At 41.3% G+C, this 25,887-nt stretch overlaps 1 protein-coding gene, 1 non-coding gene and 1 pseudogene across 3 annotated transcripts; all 3 read right to left on the bottom strand.

Annotated features, from left to right (window-relative positions):
- Positions 1–1,050: 1,050 nt before the first annotated feature.
- TRNAR-UCU (transfer RNA arginine (anticodon UCU)) lies at positions 1,051–1,123 on the bottom strand. Its single transcript has one exon. It is a non-coding gene; the product is annotated as a tRNA-Arg (tRNA).
- A 6,218-nt stretch (positions 1,124–7,341) lies between these two features.
- LOC125547283 (uncharacterized) lies at positions 7,342–12,126 on the bottom strand (annotated as a pseudogene). The gene is made up of 7 exons (XR_015599100.1): positions 11,892–12,126; positions 11,152–11,609; positions 10,081–10,460; positions 8,993–9,188; positions 8,279–8,446; positions 7,853–8,081; positions 7,342–7,760 (listed from the first exon to the last, which is right to left on the bottom strand). The product of XR_015599100.1 is annotated as an uncharacterized LOC125547283 (transcript).
- An 8,177-nt stretch (positions 12,127–20,303) lies between these two features.
- LOC125546174 (putative splicing factor 3A subunit 1) lies at positions 20,304–23,067 on the bottom strand. Its single transcript, XM_048710343.2, has 2 exons — positions 20,877–23,067; positions 20,304–20,782 (listed from the first exon to the last, which is right to left on the bottom strand). Exons 1-2 carry the CDS (start codon positions 22,980–22,982, stop codon positions 20,513–20,515), a joined length of 2,376 nt encoding a protein of 791 aa, XP_048566300.2. The 5' UTR covers positions 22,983–23,067; the 3' UTR covers positions 20,304–20,512.
- Positions 23,068–25,887: the final 2,820 nt, after the last annotated feature.

Raw genomic sequence — 25,887 nt, forward strand, 5'->3', positions numbered from 1 at the left:
CCATTCATTTGAATTTCATCACATATAGTTTTCAAGCTATTCCAAAGGTCAAGGGATTCACCCTACAAAGTTCTTCCAACAGTAAAAGTATCCCACCCTTTCTCAATAGCAAAACCGAGTGCTCTAGCCTGTGGATCAGTTGATTGTTGAATCTTTGCTTGCCTTCATTTTAGTGGCACTTCTTTCACCCTATTTTGATCTTGTAACTCTCTTACGAATTGCCACTCTCTCCACCTCCACCTCCATGCACTGCATCTTTGTGGTCTTTGTTGTAGGCTCCCACGCCCATGATGTTAATCCTACCGTCGCCCTACACCATCTCTCACATATGGCGGTGTTGTGTCATGCCTCGTCACCCCCCCCCCCCCCTCTTCATCTGCCATTGCCACATCTAGGTAGCATGGTGTTTGTCTTCGAAGCGAGTGATCCACTAGCATTTCCAAGACAAGCATGACAAAGGAAGAGTGCCATGAAAAAAAAGATGGAAGATAGTTCTAAAACTATTGTTGTCGTTTCATCCTAGATTTGGTGTATTTTGTTTTGCAAATTGGAGGGCGACGGCGCCTCACCAATCGACCTCCCTCACTTCCTCCTCCGTCATTTATCTTCCTTCTCCTCCTACATGTTGTGTCGTAATACCAAACTTTGAATGGTCGTCCTCACAGATTAGTAAGCACATCTTTGTTCTTTTTCCGAGCTCGATCACTTTTCATGTGCGTAAACATTAACAGTAGGATTTTAAATCGCCGATGATGAAGCCAGCACCCAGGTAAATTTTGCATCGTGAGTGCACACGTGAAAGCAACAAGAGGGACGATTCTCGCACAAGATTCTTGAACATGAGATAGATTTGAGCTAGACGGGCAAGTTTCTTGACTAAAAAAGATTCGAGTATATGTGCTCATGCTCACCCAACAGATGGGATAGAATTTGCAGCCCAAAGTAAGTGTCGATGATTCATAGCTAGTCAACAAATATATTTCCACAAGAAGAAGAAAAAAACGCAGGAGAAATGAAGTGTTTGCAAAACGTGAAAAACAAAAATAGAAGCACGCCCGGTGGGACTCGAACCCACAATCGCCTGATTAGAAGTCAGACGCCTTATCCATTAGGCCACGGGCGCCGTTGTGATCACAAAAATAATATCAACTTATTTATAGGTTTACAAGAAGTGGGCAGACTGAGAGCACACAAATGTCCGCGTGCATAAAATGTAAATTCTGATTTTAGATCAACGCTCTGTTCGCACCAAAGAGGCCAAGGGATGAACGAGGTGCTTCAGTTTTGGCAAAGGGCTCCTTCGGTTCATATGATTGGAAGAAATAATGAATGAATCCTATGAGATTTTTTTCCCCGGGAGCTTCTTCCATAGGAATGATTCCAAAGGATTGCATTCCTACAAAATCACACACCTATAGAAAAAATTCCATAGGATGGCAATACTATGAAAATCCTACGAATCAAAGGATTGTTTATGGGTGCGTGGAGTGGGTTAGTTATGACTGGATTTGTTTGTTAACGGGAGAATGGTGCCGGTCTACAAAAATACCCCCTTCTTCACAAAATATAAGGCGCCGGTTGGTTGACTTTTTTGGTCTTCGTTGCACAATTTTGACTATGATTTTCACATAAGTATACAGACATATGAAATAACATTATTTTGCAAGACAAACATGACAATGCCATTTATACGTGTTCAATCCATGTACTTTGGTATATATTAGTGGTCAAAAAGTCATGCATCAAAGATCATGCAAAGTCAATCATGTCTTACATTTAGGAAGGAAGGGGTATCACCTATGAGTGCTTTAACGTTGAACACATATTTGATTTTTCCTACAAAAAAGAACACTTATTTGATTGATGACCAAGAAGTGGTATGTGGGAAAATTGTGCCAATCAATTATATTTAAGTGTCGTTACAAAGAAGGGGTCCACTTTGGTTTATTATAGCCATTGAAAGTTCTATGCAATATAGTGATCCAAGTGTCCATGGAGAACCAAGAAGATGCCCTAAGGGTAGTACCATCACCCAAGAGAGGATCATGGATCGACAGCCTCCTCATTTGCACGGGAAGAGCTATAAAGAAGGCTAGATTGAGAGACATACTTTGGAAAATAAGTATCATTATTTTTATATAGAATTGATTTTTCTACGCTTATTGAAAGATCACCTGAGACCAAGATAAGTGCATAGAAATAATCAAGCATCAACGGCTTCTCTGGAAGATCACAACACCATTGAGCTCTCAAGACTTATTCAGCCATGAACGGGACACAACTATGATGCTAAGCAATTCACTCACAGGTGTGACCAGACTTGTCACTCCTGGGCCTGTAGACGACACTACAAAGCTGCACAATGACATGTCAAGTAATGAGATTGTTGTCCAAAATTTGTTCCATATTTTGGAGGTTGACATTGATTAACTAAAGGAACAAGCAATTGAATTTTTTTTAGCGTTAACTACAAGCATGAAACAAAATTTCTTCGAGAGGCTGCATCACATCGTACTTAAGGATAATGATATAGAGGCAGAACAGAATGAAGAGAAAGAGAAAAGAGTGATTAGAAAAGCCGGGGAAGGACTCATCAGATTTGTTTAGGGTCTCAAGTGCAACAGTCGACATTGATCTACTTACCATGGAAGATGGAATCAAACTATTGACGAGGGTAATTCTCTGTCACTGCATCCACCTAGTTTTAATCTTATTCTCATTTTCTCTAAGGATTCTTAGCAGTTCAAACATGGATAAATGGGTCAAAATGGTTGCTTTTGGCTCCTGGGCATGAGTGATTTTAGGGCGAAATCAATTGTTAGTTTTACCAAGGTGGTTTTCTTGGTTGCATATACATGTCATTTTAGTATTCTTCCTCCAATGTTCTTGTGAAGTTATAAAGACGAGTAATGTTAGAAGTAGATTATTCTTGTTGACAAGTAATTATACAAATATGCTATTTTTGTTGATGAGCAATTGTCGGGTACTCTGTTTTTGTTGCCTATTTGCATTGCATTGATATGTATCATTTTCATTGCATTCATTTGTATTAGTATCATATGTGATATGATTAATCCTTGCAAAAAAAATATACTATGATTATAACATTTCTAATTGGCTTTTTGTGCTAAAATTATTGTTCTAGGTGGTTAATTAAATATTATCTAGCGAGGAAAAAAATACTGTGAAAAATGAAGAAGAGAGCAAAATGTTGGCTGCCATGTTATTCAGGCTCTTGAGACCATGTCGGGTGTGTATGAACGCATGCTCATGAGTGGCAACCATGACGAGATGCCTGTCAAGGCTTTGGCTTCCCTTGTGAAATGGAGTTCGTGGCACAAGGCTAGAGATGTGATGCACTAAGAAATGGGTGTTGCTTGTTTTTGTCCTAATTTTTTTATTTTTTGCAAATGGTGTGCTTGTACAGTTTGTTTTATTAAGTTTTGTTTTTATGCTGAAAATGATAAAATATTGTTTCAAATGACAAATTAAAATTATATCCTCTTTTATGGGTCCAACCAACCCTTTGACCCGAGGTTTGTACATATTTTATACTAAAATTTTACACTTATTATCCTACCGTGTTAAGGATTATAGTTTTATTACTTATTTGGCATACTTAACAACACAATAAAGTTCAATATTAATCCTATTATTTATTTATTACATATTTGTAATATATAGTACCGAAAAATACTCATGCATTGCGCTAAATTCAATTTGTACTTTGTAACAAAAATGTTTTTTAAAATAGTGTTTGATACTTATGTAAATTATATACATATCTATGTTAGATATATCGCTAAAACATATGGTTTGACAAATATCGTAACAGTGGTTGTACTATATGATTAGAAAAACATATATGTAGAAAATTCTAGAGTACAAATTTAATTGTTGCTTAAGTTATATTCGTTTTTGGAGCATCCGTGTACTAATTTAATCATATATTTGCTAAACCATATGGTTTATTAGATGGACCTATATACCTTTTTTTAAATAGAAATAATGAAGGCAAGTAGTGTAGCCAGCCGCCGCCAAGCTAGGGTTCTCTGCCTTCCGCCGGCGCCGGCGCCGGTCTGTCCCGTCTCCGGTGGCCTTAGGGCCATGGAGGCGAAGTGGATCTCGGCCCTTGCCGGTGGGAGGGCTCCGTTTTTAGATCTTTTCAAGCTTTTTTAAGGTTTGTGTCCTGCTCGGGAAGGTGAGACGGCAGCGGCTCCCTGAAGATGGAATAAAGGTCTTCCCACCTAGCCCCGTTCCAGTGATGCATCTAGCATCATCGGTGGGCATGTGGAGATGTGTCTCCGAAGGATCTATCTTTGGTGGATTTGCTCGAATTTGCTCGTCATTCGTCTTCGTTCGTGTGTCTTCGGGTTGGATCCTTTTGATCTACACTCTTCATTCGCGGCGATTGATGTTCTGGTGCGTTGGTTCTATGGGGCCTTAGCACGCGACGACTTTCCGACTGTCTACAACAACAAAGTTTGCTTGACTCCGACAAGGGAGGGGCGATGACAGCGGCGCGCCTTCGACTCACTTCAATTCTTGTAGTCGTAGCTAGGTGGTCCATGGATTTGGATGCATTTTTTATTATTTCTAATGTTTGTTGTACTACTATGATTGAAGATGAATATATTGGAAGTTTTTCCCGTAAAAAATAGAAATAATGAGTGTACATCTATACACCCATGTACTGCAAGGCCCCAGATTTTAACTCAACCTGGCAGCTACCACACTAATCTAATACTACGAAATCTTGGAATATTTAGAATTTTCGGCAGGGTTTCTCTTGTTTAAATGGACACCCGTGTCATGCAAATAGACATATATATCAGAATAATCAATAGCATAACTTAAATGACAAAAGACTCGCAGAAGGTAGATAAATATTATCCAATTGTTATACTACAACTAGTACATAAACATTTGAGTGTCATCTAAGGATTATATGAAGGTATATGTTGTACTCAAGTGATGTAGTGATGCTACTCCCTTGCCCATGCATTTCACTACTTGGTGTACTTGAAATCCAAATAAAATCCAACAAAGAAACAAATACTACCTCCGTCCTGGTTTATTGACCCCCTTCACATTTTATGCTAAAATTTGACCTTAAATTTAACTAACAAAATGTTAATGCATGTAACAAAAAATAATATCCCTGGATACTATGTTCAAATATGAATCTAACTATATAATTTTTGGTGACATGCATTATTATTTTCTTAGTTAAATCTATGGTCAAAATTTGGCGCAAAATACTGAGGGGACTAATAAACTAGGACGAAGGTAGTAAGAGTGAGTAATGATTACTCAGCAAGTACAATTTAGATCCATAGAAATAAAAAGTAGTCACAGAAGGTAAATCCATAACAGAAGAAGTCTGAACCAGAACTGAGTATTTCGGTATGCTGAATCATCACATTTGGGGCTCTCCGGAATAGACACATCCTGTGTCACTCTCATCGTCATCGGAGATTGAAGCAGACATGACGGACTTTCCACAACGGTATTTACCGGAGAAGTCGACCAATGCCTGTACTGGACGCTGAATGACATGGCGGACACTTCAGTTACCGAAAGAGTCGACTGATGCGTGAACTGAGCTGTCAAAGCTGAACGTATGGGCTTAAAACTGAAACTTGCAAGTGCAGAAAACACTGAAACCGAACAGGTATCCACAACACAGAAAGATCAAACAACATAAGAATGGTGAACCACAAAAATAACCAAAACAACTTGCAAACCACAAAAATACACCAAGGTCGTCTTGTACTTGCCTCAAATTCAATGGAGCAGAACGGTGCATTGTCGGCTTAACTCCTGACGGAGCAACACCAGAACCTGAGCAAATATTGTCTACTCCGAAAAATAGCAATGCGTACTGCTCTCTCCGTCCCATATAATATAAGAGTGTTTTTGACACTAGTGTAATGCCAAAAACGCTTTTATATCATGGGACGGAGGGAGTATGTGATAAAATATCTAAAGGTGCTGTCCATGCTTTTGTTAATTTCAGATTTAATTATCTTCAACTGTAACTTTACTAGAACAAACGAAAATAAGGTGTTTAATATATTGCTCCATGTGCACCGTGTGTACTACAACCACCCCTGAGCGTACACAAAAAAAAAATCAGAGCTTAAATTCCAATATCTGGGTCATATATGTACTGCAACTGTAGCTTCATTGTGTCAATTAATTAAAGATAGAGCCAGATGGAATAAAGGCAGGGACTAGTACGAGTGAATCACATGATGCTGTGCCAAAATTACTAGCTAAGGCTAGCAGCTCGTGTTCCTCCTACCAAACCAAAAGTACTAGTGATGTTTCAACCAAATCAGATTCTTGATTCTTTTTACCAAGCAGTCAGCTTGGTAAGCTACCTACAAAAATTTGCAATCAAAAAAGACTCTTGATTCTTTCTTTTTTTTGAGCATTTTTTTAGCATAAAAAAGACTCTTGATTCTTTGTTCGGTGCTGAAGACTCAAAAAGAAAAAAACTTGGACTTTACAACATGGATAATCGGATGTACTCCCTCTGTTCCTAAATACTTGTCTTTCTAGGCATTTCAACAAGTGACTACATACGGAGTAAAATGAGTGAATCTACACTCTAAAATATGTCTACATACATCTGTATGTAGTAGTCATTTGAAATGTCTAGAAAGACAAATATTTAGGAACAAAGGGAGTATATGCTAGAGGCTCCGGCAAATCTCAACATGTACTGCTACACGTAGAGCCATGCCAGTCTCTGTTTCACAAATCGAGGAACACTGAGAAATTGAGATTGGAGATGAATCTATAATTTAAACATCCTATAATTTTAGGAGCATGTAAACATAAATTGTTAGAGATAAGAGTTGGAGAAAATTCATTAGCATGTTTTGTCTCTTTATTTGCCAAACAGTGCGTAAGACGAGAATGTCTTATCACCCGCTATATACATACGTTGAATGGATGAAGATCTAACGACCACAGCGACTGACAACTAAGGAGGAAATGAAGATCGAATGGTTGAAAGAATATGTGGTGTGGCCCACCCACATTTCCCACCCCTTCTCTCAATTATCCCCTTTTGTAATTTACTTTGGTGCCCATATCCTTGATTGATTGCACTTTGTTTGTTTGAACCCAACTGAAGCTAGCACTTGGAGCGTGTTTATTTTTCTGTGCCAAACGACCAGGCAAACCAACACCAAAACCCTATCGGTGCAGAACAAATTGTTGGCAGTTTTTTGTTAGTTCTGTAAAAATACCATCAACCATGCTAGAGCAGGTAAAACACCCAAGTTAAAGCCGCCGTTGCTAGGTGATTTGTGTCTACTACCATGTTGGTGACTGTGATGATACTTGGCTGGAGCCCTTGGTCGTTTCGTATGCCCAAGTTTTAATTTAGTTGTTGGTTCATCAGTTTGTTTGCGCAACAAATTTACAGCATGGTATGAATTAGTCTTAAATTGCTCTGCTCAACTCGGTCAGAAATTTAACACAAACTACTGTATCAGACAGAGCCTTGGGCAAGCCAAGTTGATGCGCCTTCAGCTCATAACCCTGCTAGACACAAGCAAAATGACTAGATGAGAAAGTTTATCCTCTCTTATGCCTGTAAAACCATACTTGATATGTTTACAACCTTTGCCCCTGTGTCTTCTTTTTCTCTAGCTTCAGAAAGTTAGAGCGGCCACCAATATTGATGGAGGAAAAAAGAAACTCTCTGTAGAAGAGAAGAAACCAAACTGGTCACTGATTGCCATCTGCAGTCACAAAAGCATTCGCCATAAACAACATGATATCAGTACTACGTATATAGCATTAATATAAGATACAAAGATATATAAGCTTGTACCTAATCGACAACTTGAGTCTTTGGTGTGCTGCTATACTTCAATATGTGGGGACTAAGACTGCGTTGATAACGGGCAAGGCACTGGAAAGGTGTTCTCTGTGTACCCAACGCAACTGCAATATTAATCCAGTTATGCGTTCCTTTTTCTTGGACAGTTAGTATAAGTCTTTTCTCCTCACATGCAGTCCAGGCGTTGTGATTAATCAGTGGATCGTCATAGTTTAGCCACCTAGAGAATAAAATTACAATTTCTTGAATTAGGACTAACCAATTGAAAACACAGATGCAGACACATATTGCAGAAACGTTAAATGACAATATCAGGAGAGATGGCAAAGTAAGATCTGGTGAAACTTTTGCAAGATGAGCGAAATGAAAATTGCTCCGTGCGCTAGAAGGGAAAAAAATCTTCTAGAGGGAAAGTACCTTGATTCGCATTCAGCACCGGATCGACCAGGCAGGTACATAGCAGCGATATAGTCCCAGTTTACTAATGGCAAGACTGACCGGAGAATCTCAGGAGTCGCCTCAAAATTACCCCCAGCGTTCGTCAGTGCATAAGCCATATCTACAGCACTGAAGTCACCACTGGAACTGCAGAACGAAAAAGGAATAACAGAATAAGATTGCATGTCAAATCTTCTAGCAGAAGACCATGTAAAATTACATTAAAACTCATAAGTTTGGCATCAAACCCACATCTCAATTTGCGGAAAACAAATACCCCAGTAGCACAACTATAGAGACTATAAAGACTGTCAATTCATAATTTATAGACAGTTCAGTCAGGAACCCATTGAATTCATATTGATAGAAAACCATCAAGAAAAATGGAAAATAGCTATTAGAACCAGATACTCCCTCCGTACCAAAATAAGTGTCGTTGATTTAGTACAAAGTTAGTATAAAGTTGTGCTAAATCAACGACACTTATTTTGGGACATAGGGAGTACAAAACTTTTAACACTCTTGAAGCTTAAAAAGGGGTGCTCTTCAAGTGTTAGCAAAGAATAATTGATAAACTATGACAATGGGTTGTTCAATGTGATATTAAGTGATTAAGTCATGATTCAAGATCCATGACCGAAATAGAAGATGAAAATGCTACATTGGTGCAAAGAGTTCAATAATTCGACAAACCTTCCATTCTTCATGGAGTCCTTAATTAACATTTCCTGATACTGCTGCTTTATTCCTTTAGCAAGCCTGTCTTTCTCTGTATCTGACCATGAATGCTTCTGAAGCGACATTGGGAATTGCTTCAGAACTACTTGTACTTTTCAATATGAGGGTTCTCAGCTGGGCCAAGAAGTAATGGAGACATCTTACATTTATTCTGCAAGAATAGAATACTCTTTTGTAAGTGCCATATTATCTGTTCCTAAAAATCAAGAAAGATAATCACTTGAGAGTCATGTTCATGCACATGACAGAGCAATATGTGACTATATTCCCATGATCCGCGAGCTACTATGTTTTTATGTACCATTCTCTCCATTATGAAATGGAAAACAATGGTTCGGGCAACAGAGGAAGAATATGTACGTGTACAATAGAAACAATATTTAGAATTGATCTGTCTAATAAATAAATTGATTTAAGTGTGATAGAATAGCAATTCAATATCCCTAAAATAAAGAACAGCAATTCAATTAAATTCTACAAAATACATACATGTTAACAAGAAAAGGATCTTAAGTAATTTAGTCAACAGACTCAACATGACTGAAAATGCTATCACAACATAGTTGCAAATCAACATCTAGCTTCTTATACAATAGAGATCTACCCTGCTAATCAACATATGCAAGTCCGATTCAATGAAAATTTGTTGTAGATGATTACCAGATCCAAATGGATGCTATTTCATATTTGAATTTCTACTAATCAAACAATCACATAATCTCAGGGAACATTGCCTGAAGAGAGCAATGAAAATAATAGCACAGGTGACACACTTAAACCACCAACATATGTCATTCCTACTTGCACTAGGATACGAAACCTATTCGCCTTTTCATACAGGTATTTACAACTATCTTATGCAGGAAACAAGCGTGGGTGTAGAAAAATCTGTAATGAAAGTTAATAACTACGTGGCGTTTTCAGAGAACAAATAGGAACATCAACAACAGAAGGTACAAGTGCTCTATAAGTCTATATATCATAAGGTGATTATATATGTTATCTAATATACAATACACAGCTGTAAATACTGACGTTATTACCATTGCGGATTGTGCGGTTTGTTTTTTAGAGGAAATCAATCGAACACGAGGATCCACCTTGTGGCATAAAAAATTGCTAAATGATCTTCTGCAGCTTAACTGATAGTCCATAAGGCATTTGACGCGATCCCTAAGATCCTTATTTACTTCAATCTTTGCTTCAATGTTAATCATCTTCCTTCTAATAAACTTCTGGCATGCTCTGTTCTTCTTGAGAGCATCTACTAACAACAGTGCAGCTTTGGGGAACCCAGTTTGAGTGAGAGCTTTCATGTTTTTGTTCTGTACATCCTCTTCACCAGGTCGATGTGCAATAAATTCATCGTCCCCTTCTTTCGATGCCTCATTTTTCATGTTTTCCAATGGACCAGTGGAGGTACCTTCAGTAGGTAAATAAAGATTAAGGGACCCTTTATGTATCGACATATATGCCTTTTTACACTATTCAGGAATTATGATAACATTGTATATGTTGAGTTTTCGATTATATACTGGTACGCGTGTCTTCAAGAGAAAAGGGTTCTGCTTACATGTAATAACTCGTGAATCAGAAAATCAACCATATATTGCATCTAATTTGTCGACAGAGTTTGTAATGGGTTATTCTCATGCATTGCAATTCTAGTATCAGGATAACACTACATATTGTGTTAGCACAGCCCATAGTTTAACATTCAAAGCTAACACTGTATGGAAGTTACTACAGATGTAGCATGTTTTAGTTACTAGCCTTTATAAGACAACATTGCTACATAAAATTCAGAACAGTATAAAATCAGAAATACTCAAAAATGGCAATCAGATACTTCTTTCATACCAAACGAAATGCACTGAATATTTTATGATTAAATGTAATCAAAATTCAGCTTGGAAGTTTCTCATGGTATTTTGAGATATCTATCTAGAATAGGGATTACCAGGCTATATCGTACTATCCTTGATGTACCATCAAACAGACATGTCCATACACAGAAGAAATGCGAATGCACACAAAGTCCCGAACAAGCCGAAAACACTCACCAGGCACTTCCAAACTGGAACTGGGAAGAACCGGATCGTGAGTGGTCTCACCAGAATGGTAGTGTGAGAAGCGGCGCTGTATCGCGCGGAGCGTCTCGAGGCCATCCTCTTCATCATCCTCCGTGTCGGAAGGCGGCCAGATGCAGATCGGGCGCGGCGAGGAGGGCGAGGCCTTGTTCAGGTGAAGGTTCTCGCGGATGCTGCGAACGAGGGCGAGGTCCTCGTCCTCCTCCTCCTTGTCCGACAAGCCATCAGTTGCCGCCACCGCTGTGTCGTCGCAGGGGCGACGAGATAGGAGGAGGCCTGTGCGACGGCGGCGTCTGGGTCAGCGCCGGCAATGATGCAGGAGCGGCGGACCAGGTCAAGATCCTCCTGGAGGTCCTCGTCGAACTCGGAGTCTGAGTCATCGTCGGAGTTCAAGTCCATTGAGGCGGCAGCAGAGGCGCCGGTTGTGGCGATGGTGCGCTAGTAAAATAGAAGGTAAAATTCTGGAGGATATGTGCAGCCACCTGGATGAAAAATTAAAAGCTTAGAATGTATAAAAGGGCGTTTGCAATGCAATCTGAATAATTAGTGGACTGGGCTGCATACACGTCATATCTATATGTTCTAAGGAAAACAGGAAATGGGGTGATAAGTTGGTGCTTCCTCATGTTGTGCAAGAACTGGTTCTACATGCTATTTAAATGCTTCTTGTATTTAAAACCAAACTGTTCTGGTTGTTTTGTGGAAATATAATCATCAACATGATTTCCAATTGAGTTGGAAAATAACATTCACAGAGCTCGCACCTTGGGAGCAGAAAGTAGATTACGTCGCCACCATTTATTGGAAGATCCTAGCTGGGCTGAAGTGGTAAAGCACGTAGCAGGAGGTTTCCAATGTCCGGTAAGTAAATCCCTCCATCGGCATGACAGTGCTCCCAGCCCGGCTTAGTCACCTCAAACTATGGAACACTAATATGCTAGTACCAATGTCCAGGGCTCCAGGCTGATGGACACTTGAGTTCCACCAACCTATGTTTTTAAGGCGACGCTTTGCTTTAAGGCGCTGGGGGGGCGCCTCGACGCCTAAAGCGGACATATTTGCAAAGCGCTGGGGGGGGGGGGGGGGGGGGGCGCCTCGACGCCTAGGCGTCGCCTCGCCTTAGAGACGCCTTAAAAACATAGCCACCAACTTATGCATATTACGTACTACGGACTAACCCTATCTTTCTGTCTTTCTTCCTTCTTTTATCCTTGTTCTAAGTTTTAAGACTTCTCAGTATGATATGCTAGTTGCAAGTTTGTTTCGTTATGTATCTGATAAGCAAAGCTAGATTGGTGGAAGTACAGTTTGCAATTTGGGCCCGATAACAAATCTGATAAGACATCAATCACTGAGCAAGAAACGGTGAACATGGTGTGATGATCTGCAATACTAGATTGAAGCTTAAGACCAATTTAACACCCTGAAACATCAAGAATGCATTAACGAACCAGTGGCTGCTGCATAATACCGCTAGTGTCAGAGATGCAGTAGTGGCGGCATAAGAGGAGCTAAGCAGAGGGCTGGACGTGAGGGGCGGGCATGGAGGATGGCAGGGCGGGCAGGAAGGACGGCAGGGGCGTGGGACAGGATGGCGGGCACGGCGGGCGGGGTGTGGCACAGGGGAAAGGCGCCCGCCGGTCCTGGGGCGCCGCTGACCTCCATGGCGGAGGGAAGGAGCGACGGGAGCAGGGATGCGGGAGGGGGCGGAGATGGGGAAAAGGGGAGGAAAGCACCTGCGCAGCCGCCGGTCGCCGTCGTGGTCGCCGCCGGCCTCCCTGCCTGCTCGGTCGCCGGTCTCGTCTTTTTTTTTTTGAGGGCTTGTCGCCGCTCTCGCCTGCGACCCACCTAATCGTCGCGCGGGCCGGAGAACACCTACCAAACGCGCACTCCCCTGCGCGATTTGGTCCAGCCCACGGGGCGCAGGCGCCATTTTCTTTTACGTTTACGTTTTCACTTTATTATTTTCTGTTTTTACTACTTTTTAAAATTTATAACAAATAGAGAAATGATTCCATATTTTAAACTAAAATCGTAGATTCAAAAAATGTCCTTGAAACCAAAAAATGTCCAGCCCATTAAGGGGCGCGGGCGCCATTTTCTTTTATTACGTGTATATTTTCCCTTTTGTTTTCTGTTTTCACTACCTTTTAATTTTTATACAAAATATCCTTTAAAAAACAATTATCAAAAATAATAAATTCTTACATGTTGTAATAAAATCATAGATTCAAAAAATTTCCTCAAAAACAAAATATATTTGTGAATTTAAAAATATTTAAAAATTCAAAAATGTTCACAGATTTCAAATAATGACAATGTTTGTGAAATTCGTAAAATGTTCAAAATTTCAATAAAAATCTAGAAAACAAAAAAGTATTCATAAATTCAGATAAATCGGAAATATAAAAAATGTTTATAAATTACAAAAAAGTTAGTGAATTAGAAAATATAAAAAAATTAAAACGTTCATGAAATAAAAAAGTTCGTCAACTAAAAAAACACAACTTGAAAAGTCTGACTTTTCAAAAAAATGTTGACGAACTTAAAATATGTTTAAAAAATCCCAAAAATGCACAAAATGTTCTGGCATTTAGGTAAAAATGTTCACAAATTGTTAAAAATGTTTTCAGAAAATTAAGTTGATGAAATTCAAAATATATTATTTAATTGTGAATGAACTAAAAGGAAGGAAAATGAAAGGAAAAACCCGAAAAGAAAATTGCAGAAATAAAAACCGCTCTTATAGGTGAAACCGGATCAGATTCAGAGTTTTGATCATAAAGATTCCATTGATCCCGTCAAAAGGAGTCCCAACACCTGGGATAGGACGGTACATCTAAGAAATTATTCCATGAATCATACTCCCCCTTGATGCAGGAATAGCAAGGATAATATTTATGTCGTATCATATTTCATATGAGTTTTTTACTTTGATTTATTTTTTCTTGTTTGTTTCTTATAAGATGTGATATTGCCCTACTTCAGATAATGATTAACATAGACAAATGTTGTTCAAATGAGATATTGTTCTTCGTCTTTTAACCGCCATTCCCCAATAGTATGTACACATGATTCATAGTTTTTTTTCCTTTTGTAGATACTCTATGAAGTTCTCACTACAAAACTAAGAGTTTGACTTATATGTTCCTACAATTGTCAAAGTGCTAAAATATATGGAAGAAGAAGACAACGATGACATAAACAGAAGGCAAACATGTGGTCTTCTCGTTTATTTCCAGTCTTTTGATTTTTGTGCTGTACTTACGGGTTATATCCACTATATTGCTAATCACAAACACATTATCATTGGTAGTACAATGGAAGAATCAATACATTGTGAATGCCATTAAATGTGTGCATTCAACCAAAACCTCCTTAAATAATATAAGGATTGATAAACATGGGACCTCAGGTCATTTTTGTCCTGGGTCCGCCCCTGTCTCGCATGGTGGAGACATGCAAAAAGATCAATGGAGAAGATTCTAGTGGTGTCATCTCTGACCATGTCAATGCATCAGTGATGAACAAGCTCAATAAGATAATAGAAATGAACAAGAATGCTACCACTCAAGACTGGATAATTTTGAACATTGTATTTGATATGATCATATCAATGGTTCACCTCAAGCCGAGTTGTGCCACTGAGTTGAACCAAAATAACTTCCACGAGGTACTCTCCAAGGCTGTTGAGACCATGCCGGGTGTGGATGAACGCATTCTCATGGGTGTCAGCCATTGCAAGATGTCTGTCAGGCCTCTGGCTTCTCTTGTGGAATATGAACAGAATGAGCTCGTGACACAAGGTTATAGACGTGATGCACTAAGAAGTGGGCGTTGTTTACTTCAGTCGCCAAAAAAATCTTTATTTGTTGTAAATAGTGTGCATGTGGAGTTTATCTTGCTAAATTATGTTTTATGTTACTGATGATACAATTTTGTTCCAAATGTCATATTAAAATTATCTACTTTTTCATGGGTCCAATCGACCCTTTGACTTAGAGTTTATAACATATTTTATACTAAAATTTTATACTTATCATCCTACTGTGTTAAGGATTATAGTTTTATTACTTATTTGGCATACTTAACAATATATCAAAGTTAAATATTAATTGTATTCTATATTTATTATATATTTGGAATATATATTACTGAAAAATACTCATGTGTTGTGCTGAATTCAATTTGTAATTTGTAACAAAATTGATTTTGTAAATAGTGTTTCATACTTATGTAAATTATATACATATCTATGTTACATATATCTCTAAAACATATGGTTTGACAAATATCGTAATAGTGGTTGTTGTACTGTATGATTAGGAAAACATATATGCAGAAAATTCTAGAGTACAAATTTAATTATATGCAAGGAATTGTTTAAGATATACTCGGTCTTTGGAGCATCCATGTACTAATTCAATCATATACTCCACAATGGTATTTGTTAAACCATATGGTTTAACAGATGAACCTATATACTCTTTTTAAAATAGAATAATAGATGTACATCTGTACACCATGTACTGTAGCGCACCGGATTTTAACTCAACCTTGCAGTGGTACCACACAAATTTAATAATACAAAATCTTGGAATATTTAGAAGTTTCGGCAGGATTTATCTTGTTTAAACGGACACCCATGTCACACAAATAGACATATATCAAAATAATCAGTAGCATAACTTAAGCGACAAAAGACTCGCGGGAGGTAGATGAATATTATCCAATTGTTATACTACAACTAGCACATAACAATTTGACTGTCGTCTAAGGATTGTATGAAGGTATATGGTGTGCTCAAGTGATGTAGTGATGCTACTCCCTTGCCCATGCATTTCACTACTCGGTGTACCTGAAATCCAAATAATATCCAACAAAGAAACAAACAAGAGTGAGTAATGATTTCTTAGCAAGTACAATTTAGATCCATAGGAATAACAATTAGTCACAGAAGGTAAATCTATAACAAAAGAACTCTGGACCAGAATTGAATATTTTGGTAATACCGAATCGTCATATTTGGGGCTCTTCGGAATAGACACATCCCGTGTCGCTCTCATCAGAGACTGAAGTAGACATGTCGGACTTTCCACAATGGTATTTAATGGAAAAGTCAACCAACGCCTGAACTGGACGCTGAATGACATAGCGGACTTTCCACAACGGGGTTACCGAAAAAGTCGAAAAATGCCTGAATTGAACTCCGAATAACATGGCGGACTTTTATCTAGTTTAATTTAATCATCCTATAATTTTAGGAGTATGTAAAAAATATTAAATTCTTACATGTTGTAACAAAATCATAGATTAAAAAATTTCCTCAAAAACAAAATATATTTGTGAATTTAAAAATATTTCAAAATTCAAATGTTCACGGATTTCAAATAATGACAATGTTTGTGAAATTCGTAAAATGTTCATGAATTTCATAAATGTTCACAATTTCAATAAAATCTAGAAAACAAAAAATATATTCAAAAATTCAAATAAATTGCAAATATAAAAAAGGTTTATAAATTCCAAAAAAGTTAGTGAATTAAAAAACATAACAAATTTCAAAACGTTCTGGAAATAAAAAAGATCATCAACTAAAAAAACACAATTTGAAAAGTCTGACATTTCAAAAAAATGTTGACGAACTTAAAACATGTTTAAAAAAATCCCAAAATGCACAAAATGTTCTGGCATTTAGGTAAAAATGTTCACAAATTTTAAAAATGTTTTCAGCAAATTAAGTTCATGAAATTAACAATATATTATTTAATTGTGAATGAATTACATTCGCAAAAAATGTGAACGAATTAAAAGGAAAGGAAGGAAAATAAAAGGGAAAAAGCAGAAAAAAAACCCGAAAAGAAAATTGCAGACATAAAAACCGCTCTTATAGGTGAAACCGGATAAGATTCAGGGTTTTGATCATAAAGATTCCACTGATCCCGTCAAAAGGAGTCCCAACACCTGGGATAGGACGGTACATCTAAGAAATTATTCCATGAATCGTACTCCCCCTTGATGCAGGAATAGCAAGGATAATGTTTATATTATATCATATTTCATATGATTTTTTACTTTGATTTTTTTTCTCTTGTTTGTTTCTTAAGATGTGATATTGCCCTAGTTTGGATAATGATTAACATAGACAAATGTTGTTCAAATGAGATATTGTTCTTCGTCTTTTAACCGCCATTCTTTACGGTTTTTTTTAACCCGAGTGTCAGTGAAATTGGACAACAATGGTCATTGGAGTGATTGATTGTGTACGTTATTGTCCCTTTTATCCTTTACGGCCCCTTTGGATGTCGATACTGAAGGCAAAAATTGGACTTTGGCATTCGGGTGGCCCCTATATCTCTGTTTGTATGGTCACAACATTCATATGCGTAATTGCCAACACTTGGTCCACCCCATCCCGAATTTTTGTTGCCAGTTCTGTGTGGTCATATATGTATTGATTTATGCTGAAAGTATATAGGATTATATTGAGAGTTGTGACGCCCGCTCCTGCTCACCGCCGACCACCATGGCCGCCGGAGATTGGTCGGAGAGGGGCCAGCGAGGGGGTTGGAAGAGAAGATCAGAAGTTAGGGGCGGCAAAGGGGCACAGCCTCGGCACGAGGGCCAATCCAGAAGTCTGAGTTCTCGACGAGGATGCTCACATTGTTCATTCTTGCAAAGGCCTCTGCAGTTCAGGCCTTCTTATTACGTGAATTATGCTACAGACGTGGATGTGCAGAGGATTAGCACCTAACGACATGTACCTGACGACTATTCTGAGTTCTACTAAATACTCCCTCCGTCCGAAAAAGCTAGCATCAAATTAGAGCTAGATACATCCATTTGAGGGACAGCTTTTTCAGACAGGAGTATCTTCTAAGCACTTTTCACTTGCCGTAACAATGACATGCAGATTGATCACCCGGGCCAAGATGTGCCTCTCCGATATTTGCACAGAAAAGGGAAGCACAAAATTAAATTATTGAACGATCTCCTTCAATTTGACAAACCATGATCTATGCGCACAGTTTGAATCTCCAAATTTAATATTTTGGATGACGGTTGTGGACACAAAACTATATCATCACAAGGAGCATCCTTGCATCAATCTCTAACTTATTTAGTTCTCGCTACAGATCATCGCAATTCAGGGCCAAGAGGACTTGAAACTGCGGCGCCGTTGCTAAATTTATACTTACCAATTATGAATCAGAGCTACTCTCAGTGTGCATTCTTCCAAGCTCTACTCTCAAAGCAAGCTGCACCAGACACAGCTCCTTTTGCTTACATGATCCCAAATCTAGGTGCAGAAAGAACATGTAGTCAGACTTTGGATCGACAACATTTAGAAGAGTACCACCATCATCATGACTTCATGAGTATTTGCAAGCTCATGCAATCGGAGAAATGGTAATTTAAGCTCGTTCAGTAAAACCACTGAACTGGCTTTGTGTGGATACGACGGGCACAGCTGTGAAGTAAAGGATATTAAGTTCCTACTATAAGAAATAAAAACAGGCAGAAACAGAGAAACAGATTTAAAAAAAAACAGAAATAAACGTCATACATAATACTGTGTTGATGTGTGAAAAAATCGAATAGTAAACAACTCTTTATAAGCATCTACATTATGAATAAAAGGGATACTCATAGCTCGCAAGGCATAAAGCCTTCTACTGGTGATTTAACTGAAAGCTCAGCAGTCATAAAGCCCACAGGGTTATTATTACTCACCAGAGCAGGGCTTAGTTAACAACAACTGGAGAATACAAAATCCAGTTTTGTCTAATCTAGTTGATATGCTAAGAAAATCTTTCTCTTCAATGCATTAATTAAACTAGAAAAAAGAAGAGCAAACATGATGTGTCTAATCTTTCTCCAGTTGTGCCTAATCTAGTTGATATGCTCACACCATACACTTTGAGATATATAAGCCAACTCAGACTATAAACCTGCAAGTATCAAAGTCGCATCCTGGCAACTGAGATGATCAGAATATTTGTAGACAATAGTAAATGACCAAGTTCACAACACATTTTGTATTTGAACTAGTTAAGATGCATGTGCTACACTACCGAAGCAAAAAAAAACGTACATAGAACATAGTTTACTCAAATGATATTCACTCCGGCGCGTTCATTTACCAATTATAGACTATGGACAAAGGAACTGCTATTAAATGCAGGGTAAATTGGTGCAAGGTCTATAGACTGGACGAACCCTGGTAGCTTTTGCTCTCAAGATTCGATGAGCTTTGGCATGAAAAGGTTGTTGGGTTTGAATTTTAAATGGGGATGGGTAAGGGGCAAACAGACAACCACCAACTCAGATATTTACAAGGGATGGCCGGATGGGAAAGGTTTCATGAAGTGAAAATGTTTGGTTGAGGCACAATCATAATGATACTTCTGTGACATGGCAAACAGTGTCGCACCATAACTTAATTGTGCCTACTCTTGCCCTTCATTTTATTATTGACAATGGAACAAGTCGGTTAACAACATTAAAAAAAGAACACAATCGTTATCAGAACCAAAACAACCATATATGCCTATGTTGACCAAACACATACCGCCTTCAGAATAACTAGAAAGCATCTATTGTGATTTTTTAGTCGCTTAGGATGAAAACACCACAATAAACATGAAATTAAATGCATAGCCTACAGAAATCAACTTATGACCGCCAGCAACCACAACAAAGGGCACAGCCTGCCTTTTTAGCAGCAAGAGCAACCATACTCATCACTACTCACTGCATGCATAATTAAGTTCACAATAAGCAATGTACTACTATACTTGTTACAAGATTGCAGCAGCAGTGATCTCTGATAGATGCCATGCTATTCTGTCAACAAGATTTAGAACATCAGCCATCACCCACAACTCTAATTTAATTAGAACTGCAATAATAGGCTTTCCACAGACCTTTCATAATAAGCACTTGAAGAGACAGTACCTTTACTGATGCAGTGCAGAAGCATCTACAAAACACAAAAGATACATATAAGAGGACATCCCAGAACATTCCAACATGGGGAAAAGCATTGTGCATTTTCAAGATATCAAGAACACCTTAGAAGGCAAACGGTAGAGCCAATGCAGGCACCTGAACTCTGGAGCACTATCAAATAGGCAGGTAGGCATCGTTAGCTTTCTTGAGTAACACAAAAGTAATAAAAAGGATAAACATCTCCAACAATATGTAGCCATATTAAGAAACATAGACAAGTCTGGAAACTACATAGTGCAGATCATAGTGCTGGACTTATAAAACACATGATACAAGAATCCAGAAGGCAGCAACCAACAAAAATAATCTCCATGATAGCCACTGAAGCTTGGTTGTAAGCATTGTCCTGCGAGTAAACTGAGATAAGGAAAGCTCATTTCTTTCTCCCACCACGCTCCCTCAGAGCTAGATTGATGACCACCCCAGGGCCCACATTGTAATAAGCAAGAGAAAGATTGTCCTTGAGGAAACTAGTCCTCACACTCAGCTTCTGCTTATTAGCAGGAAGCTGCAGCTCTCCAGCAATTTGCTCCTTCAGACTGCCGACTGTGTCTGAGAGTGATTGGACAGAGATTTCCAAAACTTGGCCTCGCAAGTTTCCTTCATCAAGGTTGGGCACAGAAACTGAGATGCGAGCAGGGCCCTGTAGGAGGAACAAATAAATTAGCATGACAGCGCAGAATAATAAGAAAGATAAGTACGTGATTAGAGTGGAAGTATATGAAAAGAGACATTACCGGATGCTGAGCGAGGAACTGCTCAGCTGGGATCAGAGAAGCATCATCTGTTCTCTGCCTCTTAGGTTCTGGTTCCTCAGGTAGAGGTGGCTGCTCCTCGGCAGGTGGTTGTGGAGGCAAAGGTGGTGGAGGCTGGGGGATTCCGATGGGGTTGACCATGGTTGGCATGTTCTGCATGTGCGGGGGAGGGGGCATAGCAAACCGTGGTGGACCAGGCATGAACTGAGTATTATGGCCTGGAGGCGGCGGAGGGATATTACTTGGCATATGACCCATGGGACCTGACATCCTAATCATGTGTTGTTGACCTGGTGGCAGAGGTTGGTGCATGTTGGACATCATATGTGGTGGAACTCCTTGCATATGATGAGGGGGTTGGACATGATAAGGCATTGGATTGGGTGTAAATCGGGGAACATTGACCAAGGAAAGTGGTTGGGGAGGCCGGGGCAACGGCATGCCAGGCCGGGGAAGTGGAGCTGGACCTGGAGCATTCGAGGCATCACCCTGTTCTTCTCCACCGACAGACATTGCCTGAGTGGCTGTCCAACCGATGCTCCCAGAATGACCATCCCAAATAACCTGCTTTGGCTGCTCATCCTTTTTCTTTTCAATTTCTGCCTTGACGGCATTAGAAACCTCTTCCTCGGTGGTTCCAAAAATATCTGGCCTCGTACGTGCAAGACCAATAATGTTACGAGAGATCTCATCATCAGGAGCAAGAGTGGTTTCCTTAATCTTGGCCAGCATTCTTTCTTTCTGTTCCTTGTACTTGGGGTCAATGAGCGAGATGCGCATGTGTTCCTCCATCTCGCTGATCGGAATGAGCTCCCCGGTTATTGGTGAGACAACAACCTTGGTCGGGTCCCTCTCCGCAGGGATCCTCTCCTCAGGCCTCTTGTAGTTTTTGACAATTCTCATAGGCGGCTCATCATCATTACTGGCCACCTTAACTTGTGCTCCTCCATCATTCTCATCGAGCCTTGCTGCCTTCATTCCTTCCTCGACAAGCTGCATCTCCTCCTCATCCATCTCCATCTCAACATCCTTGGCTGGTTCAGCCAATTCCATGGGCTCCTCCTCTCCCAAGGTCTCCATCCTCTTGCGGCGCTTCAGCTCTTCCAGCGTAGGCGGCACAGGGAGGCCCTCAAACTCATCATCATCAAACTCAATAGTCTCGACAACGACAAAATCATGCCAATCAATCATGGACATCTGCATCCTCTCCATCTCAACCTCATCCTCCGCCTGCTGCTTGGCCTGCTCCTGCGACCGGTCCCACTCGAGCCGGTTGAGGCAGCGCTCCAGCACCGTGGTGAGGTCCTTGGTCCCCTCCTTGAGCTCCCTCATGAGGGCGGCCACGCCCTCGTCAGGCCTCATGACCCTCGAGTAGATGTCGGCGAGCGCGGTGAAGAAGGGGAACATGCTGTGGGTGGGGCGGAGGAAGTTGAACTGCGGGTTGGTGCTCTCCCGGGACGCGAGGCTGGCCAGGAAGGTCTTGCCGTTGCGGGCGACGAACTGCGCCGTCAGCTTGACGATGTCCACCTCCTCGGTGGTGATGCCCTCGGGGAGGCGCACGGTGTAGAGCTCGGCCTTGGGCGGCACCAGCACCTTGGCGGGCGGGCCGACGCGGAAGGGCGCGGAGTGGTCGTCGGCGGGCTTGCCGTCGGCGGCGGAGTCGTCCGAGGGGAGAGCGTCGGGGTCGGTGGCGGCGGCGTCGGGGGCGGGCGGCGCGTCGGCGATCTCGGAGACGCGGTGCTGGTAGTAGGCGTGGTAGGGGTCGGAGGGCTGGAGGAAGTTGAACTTGGCGTTGCCCTGGTTGTGGGCGACGATGCGGCGCTCGAACTCGGGCCCGTTCTTGGCGACGAAGGTGGCCGTCTTCTCGATGATGACGCGGATGTCGGGCGGCGGGTGGATGATGCCGATGGTGCGCGTGTGGGTGGCCACCGTCGGCGCCGGCTCGGGCGGCTTGGAGGGGGCGGGGACGGCGGAGGAGGGGACGATCTGGAGCTGCTGCTGCCGCTCGTGGTCGCCGTTGGCGTCCGCCTCGCCGCCGTCCGGGGCGGCGGCGAGGAGGGGCGCGGGGGCCACCGTTGGGGATCCCATCGGCGGCGGCGGCGGCGGCGGGGTCTAGGGTTTCGGCGGCAGATCGGAAGCGATTGTGGGGGTGGGTGGGGATCCGGTTGGAGGGGTGCGGGCCGCAAATTTGGCAAGGTGAAGAGAAGAGAGGAGGTCGGTTGGACTTGGATCGGGCCGGTGCCCTACCCAAGTCCAAGTCGGTCCGTGGGCCGACTCGGCTCGAGTCAGTACCAGTCCTGCCACAGGCTCAAAAAAAAAATCTTTCCCTTAATCTATTTGATTTGGTGTATATATTGCTAAAAAAAATTGATTTGGTGTATGTACATACTGAAGTACATAGGAGACTTGAGTAAGGATGTAAATGGTATAAATAATTTTCGTTCCAAATCCGCATTCATATCCGTTTTTAAGGATGTGGTATGCATAAAGGTGAAAGTTGTTAGGATAATTTTCATATGAAACATGGTACAAAAGGGTTAAAAGTCAGACATCGGATTCTTGGGATTTGGAATCACGTGTTTTATCTACCATTGATCAAGTAGCACGGATCTTGGCCATGAATGGCTACCACGTCACTTTCTGCGGTTGTTCACTCGGGCGCCCGAAGCGAGTGCACAAACTTTTTTCCCTCACCCATTGAACTCACGGACTGGCCTCACCAACTCTCTTATTTTCTCCATCTCTCACCTTTTTCACCACGCGTCCTCCATCCCATCCCCTCCCTAACGACCTTCCTCGGCAATCCTCGGAGGCGATGATGCGGGCGACAACACATAGATCCGGCGATTTTTCGGCACATCGGAGGTGGTCTGGTGGCACGGAGAACACATAGAGGTAGCAAAGGAGCGCGTGTGCTCCCTGCGTGAGCGCGCCCGCAGGGGGGGAGGAGTTGCGGCATAGGAGCTGCACATCGAGCTCGAGCTGGAGCGCGGGGAAGGAGGGTCCGGCGGGTGGCCCCATCGCCGCTCCCTTCCACTAGCTAGGTTCTGGTGCTTCCACCTGCCGGAAGGAAGGGTGGAAGGGATAGGACTGCCGCAGCAGGAGACCGGGGCATGACGGCGTTAGCAAAGGGAGCAAGATAGGGGCGGCGGCCGCCGACATCACCATGGACCTCGACATCCTCGACTACCCCCTCTGCTTCAACCCATGTGCCCTCCCGTTTTCCAGATGCCCACTGTGTGTGTGATCCGTACTGATATACTATTTTAAACCCTAAGAGCTACTCATGGATATAATCATTTCATGTGCCATGGAGATGGATAGTGTCAGTGAATCTGTAGATTTTTTTGTGAAGCTCATGCTGCTTTGTTCATATACTATGCGATGATTTTCATCTCGTGTCTAATTTAATTTTGTTCGTGTGCTACAAAATGTTCCTGTGGTTATCAAGTTGGAATTCAGTAATTGATGCTAAAGTGGAGTTCGTGATTCACACCTTGTATCGTCAAGGTAAAGGTCCAAGATAAATATTACCTTGTCTTCGAGGCACACGGCTAGAGCAGAACCGCACGGTAGAAGACTACGACATCGAGTGCGGGTCCATGCCCGGCCTCCAGGAGATGATGCAAATCTACGTGACTGAGCTGCTGATTGGTAGGACCATCTGAAGGAAATATGCCCTAGAGGCAATAATAAAGTTATTATTTATTTCCTTATTTCATGATAAATGTTTATTATTCATGCTAGAATTGTATTAACCGGAAACATAATACATGTGTGAATACATAGACAAACAGAGTGTCACTAGTATGCCTCTACTTGACTAGCTCATTAATCAAAGATGGTTATGTTTCCTAACCATAGACAAAGAGTTGTTATTTGATTAACGAGGTCACATCATTAGTTGAATGATCTGATTGACATGACCCATTCCATTAGCTTAGCACCCGATCGTTTAGTATGTTGCTATTGCTTCCTTCATGACTTATACATGTTCCTATGACTATGAGATTATGCAACTCCCGTTTGCCGGAGGAACACTTTGGGTGCTACCAAACGTCACAACGTAACTGGGTGATTATAAAGGAGCATTACAGGTGTCTCCAAAGGTAGATGTTGGGTTGGCGTATTTCGAGATTAGGATTTGTCACTCCGATTGTCGGAGAGGTATCTCTGGGCCCTCTCGGTAATGCACGTCACATAAGCCTTGCAAGCATTGCAACTAATAAGTTAGTTGCGAGATGATGTATTACGGAACGAGTAAAGAGACTTGCCGGTAACGAGATTGAACTAGGTATTGGATACCGACGATCGAATCTCGGGCAAGTAACATACCGATGACAAAGGGAACAACGTATGTTGTTATGGGTCTGACCGATAAAGATCTTCATAGAATATGTAGGAGCCAATATGGGCATCCAGGTCCCGCTATTGGTTATTGACCGGGGACGTGTCTCGGTCATGTCTACATTGTTCTCGAACCGTAGGGTCCGCACGCTTAAGGTTTCGATGACAGTTATATTATGAGTTTATGAGTTTTGATGTACCGAAGGAGTTCGGAGTCCCAGATGAGATCGGGGACATGACGAGGAGTCTCGAAATGGTCGAGACGTAAAAATTGATATATTGGACGACTATATTCGGACATCGGAAAGGTTCCGAGTGATCCGAGTATTTTTCGGAGTACCGGAGAGTTATGGGAATTCGCTGGGAGAAGTATTGGGCCTTGATGGGCTTTAGTGGGAAGAGGAGAAAAGGCCTGCTGCGCCCCCCCTCCCCTCTAGTCCGAATTGGACTAGGGAAAAGGGGTACGGCCACCTTTCCTACTCCTCCACTTCCTTCTCCCTTCCTCCCCTCTTGGTGGACTCCTACTAGGACTTGGAGTCCTAGTAGGACTCCACATCCTGGCCGCGCCTAGCCTTGGCCGGCCTCCTCCTCCTCCATCCTTTATATACAGGGGCAGGGGGCACCCCATAGACACACAAGTTGATCC

This window comes from Triticum urartu, chromosome 3A (assembly GCF_056163025.1).
Source record: "Triticum urartu cultivar PI428250 chromosome 3A, HENAU_Tu73, whole genome shotgun sequence".
Taxonomy (NCBI): domain Eukaryota; kingdom Viridiplantae; phylum Streptophyta; class Magnoliopsida; order Poales; family Poaceae; genus Triticum; species Triticum urartu.

Bases quoted from the DNA above. Each gene is read 5' to 3' on its own strand.
- LOC125546174 (XM_048710343.2), bottom strand. From the start codon at position 22,982: ATGGGATCCCCAACGGTGGCCCCCGCGCCCCTCCTCGCCGCCGCCCCG. The intron at 20,783-20,876 runs GTAATGTCTCTT...TTCCTCCTACAG, and splicing joins AGTTCCTCGCTCAGCATCCG to GGCCCTGCTCGCATCTCAGT.